At 40.2% G+C, this 16,302-nt stretch overlaps 2 protein-coding genes across 3 annotated transcripts in view; one reads left to right on the forward strand and one right to left on the reverse strand.

Annotated features, from left to right (window-relative positions):
• Window positions 1-16,302, reverse strand: part of Pdzd11 (PDZ domain containing 11) — a 117,058-nt gene that overhangs the window by 94,837 nt on the left and 5,919 nt on the right. The window lies entirely within an intron of this gene.
• On the forward strand, window positions 984-16,123 carry Arr3 (arrestin 3). Its single transcript, XM_047537093.1, has 17 exons — window positions 984-1,016; window positions 1,957-1,995; window positions 2,276-2,306; window positions 2,457-2,517; window positions 2,713-2,757; window positions 10,209-10,408; window positions 10,530-10,589; window positions 11,158-11,225; window positions 11,842-11,977; window positions 12,167-12,251; window positions 12,640-12,712; window positions 13,077-13,214; window positions 14,673-14,756; window positions 15,030-15,053; window positions 15,237-15,289; window positions 15,516-15,525; window positions 16,027-16,123. Exons 2-17 carry the CDS (start codon window positions 1,979-1,981, stop codon window positions 16,121-16,123), a joined length of 1,182 nt encoding a protein of 393 aa, XP_047393049.1. The 5' UTR covers window positions 984-1,016; window positions 1,957-1,978.

Consider the following 16,302-nt stretch of genomic DNA (forward strand, 5'->3'; position numbering starts at 1 on the left):
CTGGGCGGGTGGGGAAGCTTCATTAGGTGGAGGTGATACAAATGTCAGTTTCCTATTTCCTCCACTTTCAATGTCCCAACAGGAGAATCTGCCCCTGGGTCAGGAATCCTAGGGAACCTTCCTTTCCAACAAGAAAAGAAAGTAAGGCTCACGTATATGTGCACACACAGTTAAATACACTCAGTTCCCTGTTCCTGCCCCCACCTACCTACAAGAGATTGACTCCTACTGTGCACATAAGCTGGGATAATCAGGGTTTCTTATTATGGGCTTCAAGTGTCCAAAGTCCCAAGTGGTAAAGGGCTGGGAAAGGGGTACTCTTTCCCATACCCTTGGCTTTTGTGTTGCATAGAATAGAAGATCTAGAGATATAGAGAATGGAGTGTGATACAAGGCTCTCCTTTCCAAAACGCAAGGCCATTCTATTTCTATCTCCCACTATGCTTCACCTTTAAGGTTTCCCAAACCACTTTAATCCCAGCCCTCATATTCAAGGCCTCATAAGGCCAAAACCATGTAGTTAACCTTCTTAAACTCTCCTGCCTTTAGTATCAGAATCAATCCCCTGCCAGATGTAGTGGCACATGCTTGTAAACCCAATTACTAGGGAGGCTGAAGCAGGAGAATCTCAAGTTGGAGGTCAGACTGGGCATCTTAGTGATACCCCTGTCTCAACATAGAATAAAAAAGAGATGTAGCTCAGTGGTACACCCCTGGGTTCAATTCCCAGTACCACACACAAAAAAATTGGTTCCCTACCCCCATCCTGTCCAGGCAGCAATAGCCTGCTGATCTTTCAACCACTAATCTTGTAGCCACTAATCTGCTTTCCAAAATCTTGCACCTGAGTTATTTATAGCAGTGTTTCATGTCCCCCCACCTGACCTCAAACCCTATTTTTCTTTTCTGACTCCCACCAATCTAAAACACTCAGAGGACTGTGGGTATAAGAGGCTGGAGAGGTGAACATAGCAACCAGAGCTGAAGGCTGTTGTGAACTTCATCTTTCTCCCCAGGTAATATTTTAAATTCCCCTACTTCCAGCTCATACTAAGTCCCACATCCCTTTCCCTTAGCATCCCCCTTATTTTATTGGGGGAAGGTGAGGGGCATTTTTCCTGACATGAGTAGCAGGCATTCAGGCTAAGAGAACCTCTCAGCTTCCCTGAGTTCATCCTACAGACCAGGCCAAAGGGCATCAAAGAAAAACACTACAAAGACATCTTCCACTCTTTAAGGTTTCCTTGCACCTGGAGAGATAGATGGGGATAAAGATGCAGAAATCTAAGGAAGGTTATGAGAGAGATGAATAAATTCAAGGAAGGCTTTCAACCTCCATTGAGGTTTCTGCCAACATCACGAATAAGGGCAGTAATCCCTTCAGTCCTACATCTTTCCCTCTTCTTTTTTTCTTTTGTCCCTTCTTAGCTGAATGTAATGGCAAACACAAGGTGAACTCAGGCTCACAATTCATTGTAGGAACATAAAGAGGCAGAATCCAATCATTCATTCATGGTTCATTCATGTATCTAACAAACATGTCTTGGCACCTACTGTGTGCCCAGGTGATATCGTCTCATTCAGTCCAAGAAACTTAATTTCCTCACATTTTTTCTGGATCAAAACCACTGTCCAGCTCCTTTCCAGAAAGGTTCCTTCTCTCTGAAGGCTCTCAAGAGTCCTTCAGCCATTCCATGAAGTCCAAACCTTTTTGGAGAACATACAGTATGGTTAGTAACACTTTGTACAATACAGGTAGTGTTTTTTTCCCTTGTCCAGGAAATGATTGAAGAAGTACTTTTGGCAGGAGGGAGAATAGAAGGCACTTGGTGGTGAGGTATCTATCTAAGGAGGAAGGTTTCTTTTACAGTAGGTATGTGTAGATGGTGTACTAGAGTGGGATAGAAGGATAGGGACCAAATAACTGAGCTTTCCTCTTTCTTTCCCTCATCTCAGAAAAAGGCTCACCATCAACTCCATGGCCAGCAGCTCCAAGTAAGTAATAATACCTATAACTTTCTAAATCTGTGAATTGCTCCCTGCCCAAACCCAAGTATTTACCTTTGGGGTATAAGGGTTTTCAACTTCTCCCTAACTTGTGGCCTTGGACTCCACCTCGATTACCTCTAACTTTGCTCTATCTCATATTCTTGGAGCCTCTTCTAATTCTAGGAATATTTCCTTTTTTCCACACTTCCCTTTCTTTTCTCTCCCTCCCTCTTCTCTTCCCTGCTCTCCTAATCTTCCTTCCCTCTTCCTTGTTTTCTCCCCATAGGGTGTTTAAGAAGACCAGCTCCAATGGGAAGGTGAGAGTACCTGGCCCAGCTGGGCAAATGAAAGGGCAAAAGGGATAGGTGGGTATATCCATCAAGGTCTCAGGGGTTTGGGTTGGAGGCTTAAGGGAAATCTGTTCATAGATGATTGTGACACTAACATGGGAGGTTGTTCCACAACAGCTCTCCATCTACCTGGGGAAACGGGACTTCGTGGACCATGTGGACACAGTGGAACCCATTGGTCAGTGAGTCCAAAAAGGAGAAGAGCCTGGGAGAAGGGATTAGGAGCCAGGAAATAAAAGAAAGTGCAGGAAGGATCATTCAGCAAAAGCGGGCTAATTGAAGGGAAATATGGGAAGAACCATTTCAGGGATCAGCTTCTTTTTCACAGTGAGAATTTTTCTGACCAAGGTGCCATTTCTCCCTCTCTCTACAGATGGTGTAGTCCTGGTTGACCCTGAGTACCTAAAAGGTCGAAAGAGTAAGTGAAAATCTTTGTTGGTCTTTGTATGTTTCAGGGCTCCCTAACTGAAATGTCATACATGATAAACAGACAACCTGATGAGTGGACTAAACCAGTGGGGTGTAAGAAAACCAGAAAATAGTAGGAACTTTGAAAGCCTTGTCAGATAGAGGCTGACAACTAGAAATTCCAACTCAGTGTGGCCAAATTTTCTTGTTGTTAAAGAACTGGAAATAAAGCACAGAATATAGACCTTTAGAGGCCTCCAAATCTAAAAAAGATTATGGCACCCCTTCTCTCTCTTTTTTTTTTTTTTGTTTCTGGTAGCGCTGAGAATCAACCTAGGGTCTCGTGCACATGTATGAGGCAAGCACTTTACCACTAAGCTATATCCCCAGTCCTGTAGTACCCCTTCTTCAAATAATGTTAGAAATAAATACATTTCTAAAACATAAATTTTTATTCCTCAAAATTATATAAAACTTATATGTGTGTTGAAATTAAAACAGTTTCTTTTGAAAATTTCTGATTTTTCTCCATTATTGTTGGTGGTATCCTTGCATGGCTATTGAACTGAACATGGATTTAGACTGCATATGGAATGTTTCAGTATACCAAAAATTTACATTTTTATGCAAATTTTCTGGTTTTCAAATGTTGGCAACTCACTAAATGATTTTAAAAACCTGGATAAATCAAAATACTTTTTACTGGAGGCTGAATGTGACCCTCATTCTGCCATTTTGCAACCTCTGGAATATGACCTTCCATCTCTCTTTTTGTGCTGGAAAACTGCCTAACCTTTCCTTTAAAAAAGCCCTAAACAAAGGAACAAAATAACCACAGGAAATAACAGCAAGAAATATTAGTCTGGCAGCAGTATTATAGATCAAGATTACACGGAAATATTTTTTCATTGCATTTTTCTTTTAATTCTCACCATGGATTAACCCTACTGTGATCCAACTAGACTGAGAATTGGGTTTGATTTGAAAAAGGTTCAGAACAAGTTGAAGAATACTAGTTCAGATGTAACCATTAGATACTGAGGAATAAAATAGCCTTAATCTCTCAGATTAAGCAGTGTGGATAAGCAATGTGGCCAGTTTTAAATATCAGAACTGCGGGGGTATAGCCATAAAATTATTCAACTTCATTTAAGATTCCCAAAACTTGGGAGGGGGTGTGGGAAGGAAAGATAGTGGACTCAGACAGACATTATTAACCTATGTACATGTATGATTATATAAATGGTGTGAATCTACATTGTGTACAACCATAGAAATGAAAAGTTGTATCCCATTTGTGTACAATGAATCAAAATGCAGCCTGTAAAAATAAAAATTTAAAAAGGAGGAAAAAAGATTCCCAATACTCTATATTTCTAAAATCTAAATCATTTTTTCACATTCTTACAAAATCCTCACAATAATCTATAGAAATAAATTTACTTTTAAATAACAAAAATTTAAAGAATGCATGCTGAGGCCAGGAATAAGATGTATTTCTCCTTATTTGAATCTTCTTTTATGTCCCCTTAGGAGAATTTTAAATTATAATTCATTTGAATTATGCATATTTCTCAAGTTTACTCCTAATTATTTTATATATTGTGTTACCTTATGAAGAATGTCTTCTTTACGTCATATTTTCCGATATGCTTTTCCATTAATATGTATTTGTGGGTAAAATATACTTATTCAACACCATTGAATGATAAAGGCTAATAATAAATCAGGATATGTAGTAGTATGAGTAAATTATTGTTTACAATCTATCTAGGCTCTCCCTGCATTATATATACATATATATGTGTGTGTGTATGTATATATTATATATGTATATATATATATATATATGTATATTTAGTTGTTGATGTACCTTTATTTCATTCACTCATTTATGTGGTGCTGAGAATCAAACCCAGTGCCTCACATATGTGAGGCAAGCACTCTACCACTGAGCCACAATTCCAGTCCTCCCTGTATTATTTCTTACAATTGTATATGAACCTGCAGTGAACACAAAATAAAAAGTTTGATTTCAAAAAGGCAATGAAAGCCAGAAGTGGTGGTATACACCCATAATCCCAGCTACTTAGGAGGCTGAGGCAGAAAGATCTCAAGTTTGAGGCCAGGCTCAGCAATTTAGGGAGTCCCTGTCTAGAAATTTTTTTTTTAAATGACCCAGAATGTAAGTCAGTGGGAAAGTGCCCTGGGTTCAATCCCCAGTAACCTACATCCCACCAAAAGGCAATGAGAGTGAAGGCGTAAACAACTAAGTTTGTCATGTGTTCAATTATAGAAACAAGTTGGATTTTATGCACAATGGATATTAATTGCTGTTATCTCTGGAATATTATGGTAGAGCTTTGATTTTTATTGTATTTTCTGATGTTCATAACATTAATATAATTATTCCTATACTGAAGACAAATATAAATTAACTTTAGATGTTGGCTTAAAACAAAACAAAACAAAACAAAAACAAGCTATTTTCTAGCACAAAAAGGCTGATCCTAAACTTCTTGAGAGCCAATTAGAGCTTGGGGGAGCTGAGGACTTATTTTGCTGCCCTACACAGCACAGCAAGGTGTGTCAAGAACAATTCATCTGGTTAACACCCTCACCTCAGGGGCCCCAAGAGCCTCTTCTGTCTCACCCGTAGTGACCTTTTTCTGTCTTATTCCTCATCTCTTGTATTTCATCCCTCCCCCTGCCTTTATCCAGCTGTCTATTTTTTGGTGCTGGGGATCCAACCTAGGGGCTCCTGCACGCTAAGTGCATTCTTTATCACAGAGTTGTATCTCCAGCCCCATAGCCATCTCTTTTCATTTCCTACTCCCCTTCTTTTTTCCTTTCCTTTATTCCTTTTTTGTTTCCCTTTTCTTTCTCCCTTTTGCCACTGAATTGACAACAGTTGAGAATCAAGGTGAATAATTGTTGTACCTTTTGAAAACTGTTAAATTTGTCTTAATTGTAGAAAAATTAGAAAATTAGGAGGTCATAATCTTTTAATTTTTTGTGTGCCAGGGATTGAATTCAGGGGCACTCTACCACTGAGTCACATCCCCAGTCCTTTATTATTTTACTATTTTTTTGCAACACAGTCTCACTAAATTGCTCAGGCTGGCCTCCTACGTGCAATCCTTCTGCCTCAGCCTCCTGAGTCACTAGGATTACAGGCAATTGCCACTGCAACCAGCCTTCCTATAACCTTTAACCAAGGATAACTGTCAATAATATTTTAGTTCTAATTCATATTTTCTGTGCAAATAAATCTATATTTTATACAAATGCTATACTACAAATAATATTTTATAACAATCTTTTAAATCTATGTCAATATATAAAAATCTGTAACTCGATCTAGTACTATATTGTATGGGTGTACCATAATGTGATTATAGCTTACTATAATTAAATTTATATTCTTCAATTGTTAGACAGTCACTTTGCTTTCAATAAACAAAGTTGTAAGCCAGCCTCAGCAACTTAGTGAGACCCTGTCTCAAAACAAAAAACAAAAAGGGCTGGGTGTGTGTGTGTGGCTCAGTGGTTAAGTGTCCCTGGTTTCAATACATAGTACAAAAATTTTTTTTCAATACATAGTACAAAAAAATTTTTTAATGTAAAAATTGCTGTTATAAACAATGCTATAAAGCACATCCTTGTGTGTGCATGAATGTGTAATGTGTGTGTATATATATATATATACACATTATATATATATGTGTGTACATATATATATATATATGTATACTTATACTGCTTACTTCTTCAGACTAAATGGGTATAAGCTGAATTAATGGACAAAGAGTATTCATGAAGTTTTAAAGCTTTCTGTACATATTGCTAAATTGCTCTCCAAAAAGGTCATAGCAATTAACTCATTAACTCTACCTCCTGAAGTATATGATGCTGCCTATTGTCCCAATTCTTATAAAAACACTGGTATTATCATTATTCTGTCTTTATTATATCTTTTAAATACAGATTTTCATTTTCCTCATTAATTTTTACATTAAAAATTTTTTTTGTACTATGTATTGAAACCAGGGACACTTAACCACTGAGCCACACACACACCCAGCCCTTTTTGTTTTTTGTTTTGAGACAGGGTCTCACTAAGTTGCTGAGGCTGGCTTACAACTTGCTATCCTCCTGCCTCAGTCTCCCAATTTGCTGGGATCACAGGCATGTGTCATCACGTCTGGCTAATTCTTAATTTTAAAAGCAGATAATCTGGTGTTAAATATATTGATCTATTTAAAATACTACAATAAGTTGCTTTCTAATTTGCGCATGGCTATTGGTAGTCTTCTATTCTCTAGGTCAGGGCCTCTGTTAGAAATAATGTTACCCACCCCTATTCTACATCTTTCCTTATTTCAATCTCTTTTGTCACTCTGACCTTAGGCAAATAATCCTCTGTACCCCAATCCCATACTCTTATTAGTGCATTTCAGAGGCTTCCTATCTGCCCCTAATCTCAAGTAGCACATATGAGTTCTACTATAACTGTTTCATTTCTGCCAAGATTCCTATCATCATCATCATCATCATCATCATCATCATCATTCATGTCTATAATCACTTTACAGTCTCCAAAGGGATTTCTTACAGATTAACTTCTCACAACCATCCTATAAATGAAGTTGGGCACCCATAATTCTAGGCTTTGGAGGTAGACAGGTGTGTGTTGAAATCCTGGGCCATTACTTAACTATTCTTAACTTGTTTTCTTTACTTGTAATGTGCTGATAATATTTGAGTTGGCTGCAGTGGTACACACCTGGGATCCCATGAATCAGGGAGGACGAGCAGGATCTCAAGTTTGAGGCCTGCCTGGGCATTTTGCTGAGACCCTGTCTCAAAAATAAATAAATAGGACTGGGGATGTAGCTCAATGTTAGAGAATCCTTAAGTTCATCCACAGTCCCCCCCTCCAAAAAAAAGTAAAAAATGAAAAACTAAAAAAGAACAACTTAAAAAAGTACTTCAGGATTGTTGTGAAGACTAAGTAACATACGTAGAGCTCCTCGTGCAGTCCTGACAAGCAAAATAAACAAGGCCCAGTAAATCATTGAATTTGTATACATCCTGTTCAAAATCAGGTATTCTGACTATAAACCTTATTCACTCTCTTTTCCTGAGTATCCTTCCCTGATCCCATCTTGCTTCTTCCCTCCCACTCATTCTTCTTTTCTCCCCTCCTCAGGTAACCACTACCCCATATTTGGTGTTTATTACTCCCATGATGTTTCTATACTTAAAATCCACATTTATTTATCTGCAATCAACTTTGATATTGTTATATATTGTTTTAAACTTTATATAAATGGTAACATACTTTGCCTATAATTTGGTAGCTAGCATTTTTACTCAACAGTTTCTGAGATTTAACCATTTAATATGTGTCTTAGGCATTTGGGCTGCTATAACAAAACATGTGAGAGTGGGTAATACATAAGGCACAGAAATTTACTTTCTCAAAGTTCTAGAGGCTGGAAAAAAGATCAAGGTGTTGGCAGGTTCAGTTGTCTGGTGATGGCTAGCCTCTGCTTCCAAAATTGTGCCTTGCTAATGAAACCTCTGGAGGGGAGGAATGCCGTGTCCTGACATGGCAGAAGGCGGAAGGGCAAGAGAGCTGAATGCTGCATGAAGGTTCTTTTATAAAACCCTTAACCCCATTCACAAGGGAAGAAACACTCATGATCTAATCACCTCTTAAAGGTCATCTGGATACCATTACACTATTAAATTTCAACACCTGAAGTTGGGCACAGTGGAACATGCCTATAATCCCAGTGACTTGGGAGGTTGAGGCAGGAAGATCATGAGTTCAAACCCTGCCTCAGTAACTTAGCAAGGCCCTAAGCAATTCAGCAAGACCGTTTCTACTAAATTATTTAGTGGTTGGGGATGTGACTCAATGTAAGCACCCCTGGGTTCAATCCCTGGTACAAAAAAAATATTTTTTTCAACACCTGAATTTTGAAAAGGACACATTCAAACCATAGAATTACATGAAATTCTAGTTCATTTTTAACCTGTTTTGTATTCCATTATACGAATGTCACAAATTTATTGCCTATTCTCCTGTTGATACATATAAAGATTATTTCCATTTTATGTTCTGACAAACATCGAAGCAACAGACATTCTCAAGTGTAGCTCCTTTTAAATACAAGCAAGAGCTCTTTTAAGGTCAAATTCTTTAAAAAGGAACAGGTTCACTTTTACTGGATAGTGACAGTTTTCCAAAGTGGTTATATTAATAAATACTACTTCTAGTAGTGCTTAAGAATGCCATTTGTCCCACATTTTTGTGAACATTTAGGGTTGTCAGAATTTAATATTTTTTACAATCCTTGATGTGGGTTTTTCTTTTGGGGGGTTGGTTTATTTGTAGTACTGAGGACTGAACCCAGGAGTGCAGTACCACCGAGGTAAATTCCCAGTCCTTCGTTTCTTTGTTAATCTTTATTTTGAGACAGAGTCTCACTAAGTTGCTGAAGCTGGCCTGGAACTAGCAATTCTCCTGTCTCAGCTTCCCAAGTCCCTGGGATTACAGGCATGCACCACTGTGCGCAGCTGCTCTCATTCTTCTCATTTTTATACACTATTTCTTCTTTGTTTTTTCTTCTATATTCTGTCCCCCCTCCCTTTTATGTTGTAATGTGTGAAATTTATTTATTCTCTTTTCTATACTTTTTCTCCTTGCTTTTTCTTCTTCTGCCTCTCTGCCCCCAGTTTTCTTCTGCTTCTTCATTCTCTTGCATTTTCATGCTCTATATTTTAGCATTAACTGTATTTTCTTTAATAGCTAATTTTTCAGATTATTTTAGGGTATTACCTGCTTTTCCACTTTTAGAACAGTGGAGCTAAGAATATTTTAAGTACATGGTGTGTTCTCAAATGGTCACAGTTACGGTGGTCATTATTTCCAATCAAAGCAGTGCTAGGGATTGATCATGGCACTATTAAGTAGATGATATAAAACTGAAATACAACCCTGACATTGGGCCCATAATAAAGAGAAAGTAGCTCATTAAAAAAATTATGTAAACAGCAGAGGAGATATTTGTCCCATCAGATGAACTTTAGAAATGGGTAAAAGCTGGGCACAGTGGCACACACCTATATTCCCAGATACCTGGGATGCTGAGGTAGGAAGATGGCAAGTTTGAGGCTGGCCAGGGTAACATAGTGAGACTGTCTCAAAAAAAAAAAAAAAGAAAAAAAAAAAAAAAGCTCGAGGTGAAGCTCAGTAGTAGAGCACCCCTGAGTTTGATCCTCCCTACTGCAAAATAAACTTTAGATTTTATTATATTCAAGTACACTAATCTTTTTGTTTATGGCCATACTTTTTACTAATTACACTGCTCTCTGTATCTTACTATGACCCAGTTAAGCTCTCCTTTTCCACTGGTCTGACAGGTAATTCTTTTCCTTCTTTGTTTGCAGTGTTTGTCATACTGACATGTGCATTTCGCTATGGTCGTGATGACTTGGATGTGATTGGTCTGACATTCCGCAAAGATCTGTATGTACTGACCCAGCAAGTGGTTCCAGCTGAGCCCACCAGCCCACAGGGTCCCCTCACAGTCTTACAGGAGCGACTGCTGCACAAGCTGGGGGAAAATGCCTACCCCTTTACCCTGCAGGTACTGATACCAATTCCTAGGCAAGGTTTTTAGGGAAGATTAAGAGAGAAAGAAAAAGAAATAGAACATAAGAGGGGACTTCCTATTTCTTCTGTTCACTGACCTCCTTTTGGTTTCTTAGATGGTTGCCAACCTGCCCTGTTCAGTGACACTGCAGCCAGGTCCTGAAGATTCAGGAAAGGTGAGGTCTAAGTTTTGAGAAAGAGGGTGCACTACTTACCTTTCTGTCACTGTAACAAAATACCTGAGATAATGAACTTAAAAGGAGGGAAGGTTTATTTTGGTTCACAGTTCCAGAGGTTTCAGTTCATGGCCCAGGTGCCTGGGGTCTGTGGGGGTACAATACATCATGGTAGGAACACATGGTGGAGGAGGCCTGTTCACCTCTGTGTCCAGGAAGTGAAAAGAGACAAGAAGGTGCTGGGGTCTCAATATCCCCTTCAAGGGTATGTTCCCAATGATCTAACTTCTTCCAACTAGGACCCAAATTTTAAATGTTCTACTTCCTAATAGCACCATAGGCGGGGAATAAGCCTTTAAGACATGGACCTTTGGGAAACACTTTAGATCCAAACTACAGCAGAGGGGGAGAGGGGTGGAGGGGTAGTGCTAGGGAAGAGGAACAGAGAGATGAATTAACAAGACTGGAGAGATGGACAGGTAAGGGGATCAGACATTTTCTTATAGGCCTAAAACTGAGAGAGGAACAGTATTGGAAATGAGTTCTCTTTGCCCCTGCACCTTTCCAGGCCTGTGGGGTTGACTTTGAAGTGAAGAGTTTCTGTGCTGAAAACCTGGAGGAGAAAATCTCCAAGAGGTATTCTTTGGTCCACCCCAAATCACTGCTTCCAGCCCCTGCCAGGAAACAGGTACTGCTGTTATGACGAAACAGCCCTACTTCTAATCTCCAGAGCACTACTGCCACCAACTTGGTTGCCCAGTTCTGAATCCCCTCTGACTTCTCTTCTTCAGTCTAGGGCAGGAATCAGCAAACTTTTAAGTAAAGGGTCAAAAGATAAATATTTAGCTTTTTTAGACCATGCAGTTTGGGTTACAACTCTGCCAATATAGTTCAAAAGCAGCCATAAATGCTACATAAATTAATGAATATGGTTGTGTTCCACTAAAACTTTATTTATGGACACTGAAATTTGGAATTTTGAATAATGTCCATGTTATCCTAGAATACTATTTTCTGATTTGTTTCAACCATTTAAAAATGTAATAACCATTCTTAGCTTGCAGGCTATAGAAAAACAGGGAGCAAGCCAGATTTAGTCAGTAGATAATTTGCCAACCCTTGGTCTATAGGAGTTTTCTGAGGAAGGCCTTCTCCTACCCCAAAACCCAAGCAAGGACTGGACTATGAGGGTGGCATGGGAAGGTCTATGGTTCCAAAAGATGTTCTGGGTAACCCCTTCACCTCTACTCAGAGACTCTGTGCGGCTGGTTGTCCGGAAAGTACAGTTTGCACCAATGGAGCCAGGCCCTGGCCCCTGGGCCCAGACCATCCGCCGCTTCCTTCTGTCGGTTCAGCCCCTACAACTCCAGGCCTGGATGGACAAGGAGGTTGGTGACCCCTGCCTTCCTGCCCCCAAACCCAGAACCCTTCTGATATCCTTTCTTCACTGCTTCACTACTTGGGTTGGCAGAGGTGGGAGCCAGGGCAGCAACCGTGCTAAGGAAACAGGAATTCCAGGTCTTGATCTGGGTGTTCTCCCAGATCAAACTTGTGATGGGCCTCCCCTCCTGCTTCAGGTTCATTACCATGGAGAACCCATCTCTGTCAATGTTTCTATCAACAATAGCACCAGCAAGGTCATCAAAAAAATCAAGATTTCAGGTGAGCTTCTTTCCCCATGTCCTGAACTTAGCCCCAAAACTCTGTCCCACTTACCTGTCTGCATTCATCTCAGCTTTCCCTCTAACATAGTTTTATCAAAATACATAACTTTGCCCATGAACACATCTTACTAAATCATGAATAGGGTGATCATGTATAAAATTTCATTTGAGGGGTTGGGCTTGTGGCTCAGTGGTAGAGTGCTTGCCTAGCACATGTAGGGCACTGGGTTTGATCCTGCACACCACATATAACTAAATAAAACAAAGGTATTGTGTACATCTATGACTAAAAATATGTTTTAAGAAAAGATTTCATTTGAGGACAGTGAGTTGGGGTCTTGAGGATAACTGACTGAATAGTCACCTGCTTTTTCTGGTTTATTCAGTTGACCAGATCACAGATGTTGTCCTGTATTCACTAGACAAGTACACCAAGACTGTGTTCATTCAGGAGTTCACGTGAGCTGCCACTGGGGGTGGGGTCAGAGCCAAGGGACGGGATGGTGGGAATTGGACCAAGAGACAGAGAAGAGGGCTGGGGAAAGAAAAAGGGGTACCCAGGAATGAAGAAGGTCAAGGTGAGAGCTGAAATATAGAGGGATTCTCAGGAAAATTAGAGGGAGGGGACATGACAATACTAAGTGAGGGTGGGAACATAAGGATTTCCCACCAGAACTAATTTTTCCCTCTCTTCACAGTTAGATATGTCACTTCTCTTAGATACTCCAGTAGGTTCTTAGGATTGTGCATAATACCCTTAGTAATGAATGTACACCTGGTTGACCAACCTAGTCTAAGTTCTTCTCTTGTTTTCCTTTCAAAGGGAGACCATAGCTGCTAACTCCACCTTCTCCCAGAGCTTTTCAGTAACCCCACTCTTGGCTGCCAACTGCCGAAGACAGGGACTGGCACTGGATGGCAAACTCAAGCATGAAGACACCAATCTGGCCTCTAGCACAATGTAAGCTCAAATATAACCCCTAACCCATTCCACATGCTATATAAATAGTTCTAAAGTTTCATCTTCAGTGAAGTCTATATCTTTTTAAATGTCCCTAGGCTGGTGTTCAAAACCCTTCCAGGCCTGAGCCAGCAGCAAGTGATAAAATGCCCATGGGATCAATTGCAGCCTTTGGTCTTAGGCAGTAAAAAAGGAAAATGTGAAGTGGAAAAAATCTTTATATTGTATAATATCTCATATTTCACAAAGACCTTACATATGCACTGTTATCTTCATAAGAATCTCATTAAAATAGGCTAGACAGGTGTTCTTATCCATTTTCCACTTAAGAACCCTGAAGTTGAGAGAGAAGGCTCTTGTCCAAGGTTGCATAACTAACAGAGTTAGACAGCATTCTATCACATGTCATTTGGTCCTAAACACTCTTCTCTAGAGAGTGTCTAGAGAGGAAATAGAAATAGAATAGAAACCAGAAGATAAGAAAGGAGAAAAGAGGATGAAATATAATATGAGAGGAATTGATATAATTTTATGATGTCATTCAATTGGTCCTATGCTGAGGTCCTAATATTAAATGTGACTCCCACCAAAAGCTGTTTGAAAAGTGTAAATCTCATCTCTCCCTGTGCCTTATCAACGAAGTAGCTATAGACTGTAATTGCTATAAATACCTCAGAAATCATCCAAACAGTATTATTTTATAGAGAGGAGACCAGCAGCCCAGAGCAATGAAGATACTTTCCCAAGATTATGCAGCTTCCACTGTCTTAGTTTTCAATCAGCAGGTTTTTAACAAGCACTTGTTAAATGGCCATTCCTATCTAAGCAATGTAGGGGATACAAAGAAGTTTGAGTTTCTAATCTCAGATGGCCTACATGAGGAACAAATAGGAATGCAAAGTCAATCTAACAGTTAAATGTTAGTACATGTGGTTCAGATTATGAGGTCAAGAGAAGTTAAAAGAAGCTGAAAGAGCTGGCAAGGGGTTCTTAGAGGAGATAGAATGATCTAGATCTTTAAGAATGTGTAAGATCTGGATATTAACAGGAAGGAAAAATGCATTTCAGACTGGGAACACAGCATGGGTAGAGGTTAAAAGGTGGGACTCCACATGGCATTTTCAGGACATAGAGGATGGATCTGTCTAGGATTTATCCCAGGTACAAGGGAGTTAAGGCAGAAAAGTTTACAAGGGGTAGATGAGGCCAGATTGTTTTGGGTCTTGAAAGTCAAGAAGAGTAGTTATATTCAATAAGATAGACTCTTGAATAGAGGGTAATATGGTAAACTGAATTTTAGGAAGAGAACTGTGGTTCCTAAGGGTAGGAGAGATTCAAGCCTGGGCAATCTTCTGGGAGAAGACAAAATAAGGTGTGGTAATGAGAATGTACAGGAAGGAATTGGGGAACTAAAGGAATTACTTCCCACCACACAAAAATGGATATTACAACTTTCAGTGTTCGACCTGGAATGAACAAGGAGCTATTGGGGATCCTGGTGTCCTACAAAGTCAGAGTCAACCTGATGGTGTCCTGTGGAGGGTAAAGAGAGGGTTCAGGGATGGTCTGGGCAGAAGTTGGGGAGCCAAGGGTTTCTTGCTTCTGTTTCTCTTCTTATTAGACTGACCCAATCAAGCTGTTTCCCCTTCTGGACCAAGTTCCCAAACCTGTTAGTTCAGTAAGCAAGACACATTTCTTGCAGAAACCCATTCTGTGGCTAACTGAGTTGGTTTCATGACCCTTCATCCCCTAGTAAAACTAGATTGCCTCTTCCCCATTTCCAACTGCTAATTTTGGGTGTCATTCTACCCACAGAATCCTAGGAGATCTGACAGCCAGGTAAGAGACTGCAGGGTGAGAGGACTAGAGTAAGAAGGGGAGAATGAAGGTACAAGAAGACCAAAAGAGTGACCAATAAAAGTCTGAAGGCATCCTAGAACTGAAAAACTGAGGGAGGGAGGTCAAGGGCTAGCAAGGGTTTGGGCTTAGAAGATCGATTACTCCATCTTGGGATCCTTGCAGTGATGTTGGTGTGGAGTTGCCCCTGACCCTGATCCATCCAAAACCATCTCAAGGTGAGTGAACAGGTGGGACTCACAGGAACTATTGTCCTGAGGGTTGGGGACCAAGCAGTTCTGATCTCATGACTTGGAGACTAGTGGTTTGGGTAGAAATAGAGTAGTAAGAGTTTGGGTGTCTTGGATTTCAGGAGAAACATGTATGGGAGGGAAAAGTAAAGACCTTTAAAAAGCCCTTATTGGCTTCAGTTCCATTTTTCTCTTTCTCCCATGCTTGCTACAGAGGCCACTAGGTAAGGCATCAGGAGGCCTGGAGGCACTACTCCCCCTCTATTGCTACCCTCCATTTTGTGATGATGGGAATGTAAAAAAGCTTCCCCAGGACTTTGTTTTCAATACCTGTGCAGTGCAAACATATGGTTTAACATCATGTCATAGTTCGGTGCTTTTTATAAACCTCCTTTTTCTGCATCCCCAACCTTCCACCTGGTTCCCTTCTCCTAACTGTCCTTCTCACTCATCCTTTTCACCTTTTACCATTTTTCCCTGCTCCCCAATCCCTACTTCCTTCTTTCATTCTCTAATCCTTTCCCTCTGTCCCATCCTCCTCCATTCTTAATTCCTTCTCAATATTCCTGGAGTGCTTTTGTGTTGGGAGACTGGGAGGAAACAAAAGCATCAGGAAAGGGATCAGTGAGGGGATCACTTCTCTGGGACCAAGAAAAGGTAGTGAACGTGAAGGACATTCATAAAGGGGTTCCTAACCCTCCATTCCCCTCTGCTACTTCTACAAGCTCTGAGGACATCGTCATTGAGGAATTTGCACGGCAGGAGGACGGCGGGGAGGAAAAGCAGAAGGCTTTGGCAGAGGAAGGAGATGAGGGTAGCTGAGTGACCAGTTCTGATGTTCCTGCATGGGAGTCCCCACTGTAACTCTCTAATAAATCATTGTATCCTGATGTGCCTGTCCTTTTCTTTGCTATTTCCTCCTCCTGGAGCGTAATGGAACTACTAATAAAGAAGGATCTATCTCCACTCTTTGGACCCCAACCCCTTAGTGATGAGATCAA

This window comes from Sciurus carolinensis, chromosome X, assembly GCF_902686445.1.
Source record: "Sciurus carolinensis chromosome X, mSciCar1.2, whole genome shotgun sequence".
NCBI lineage: Eukaryota > Metazoa > Chordata > Mammalia > Rodentia > Sciuridae > Sciurus > Sciurus carolinensis.

Coding starts and splice junctions, on each gene's coding strand:
- Arr3 (XM_047537093.1), top strand. Junction 10,590..11,157: donor GTCCTGAAGATTCAGGAAAG/GTGAGGTCTAAG, acceptor GCACCTTTCCAG/GCCTGTGGGGTTGACTTTGA. Junction 12,713..13,076: donor GTGTTCATTCAGGAGTTCAC/GTGAGCTGCCAC, acceptor TTCCTTTCAAAG/GGAGACCATAGCTGCTAACT.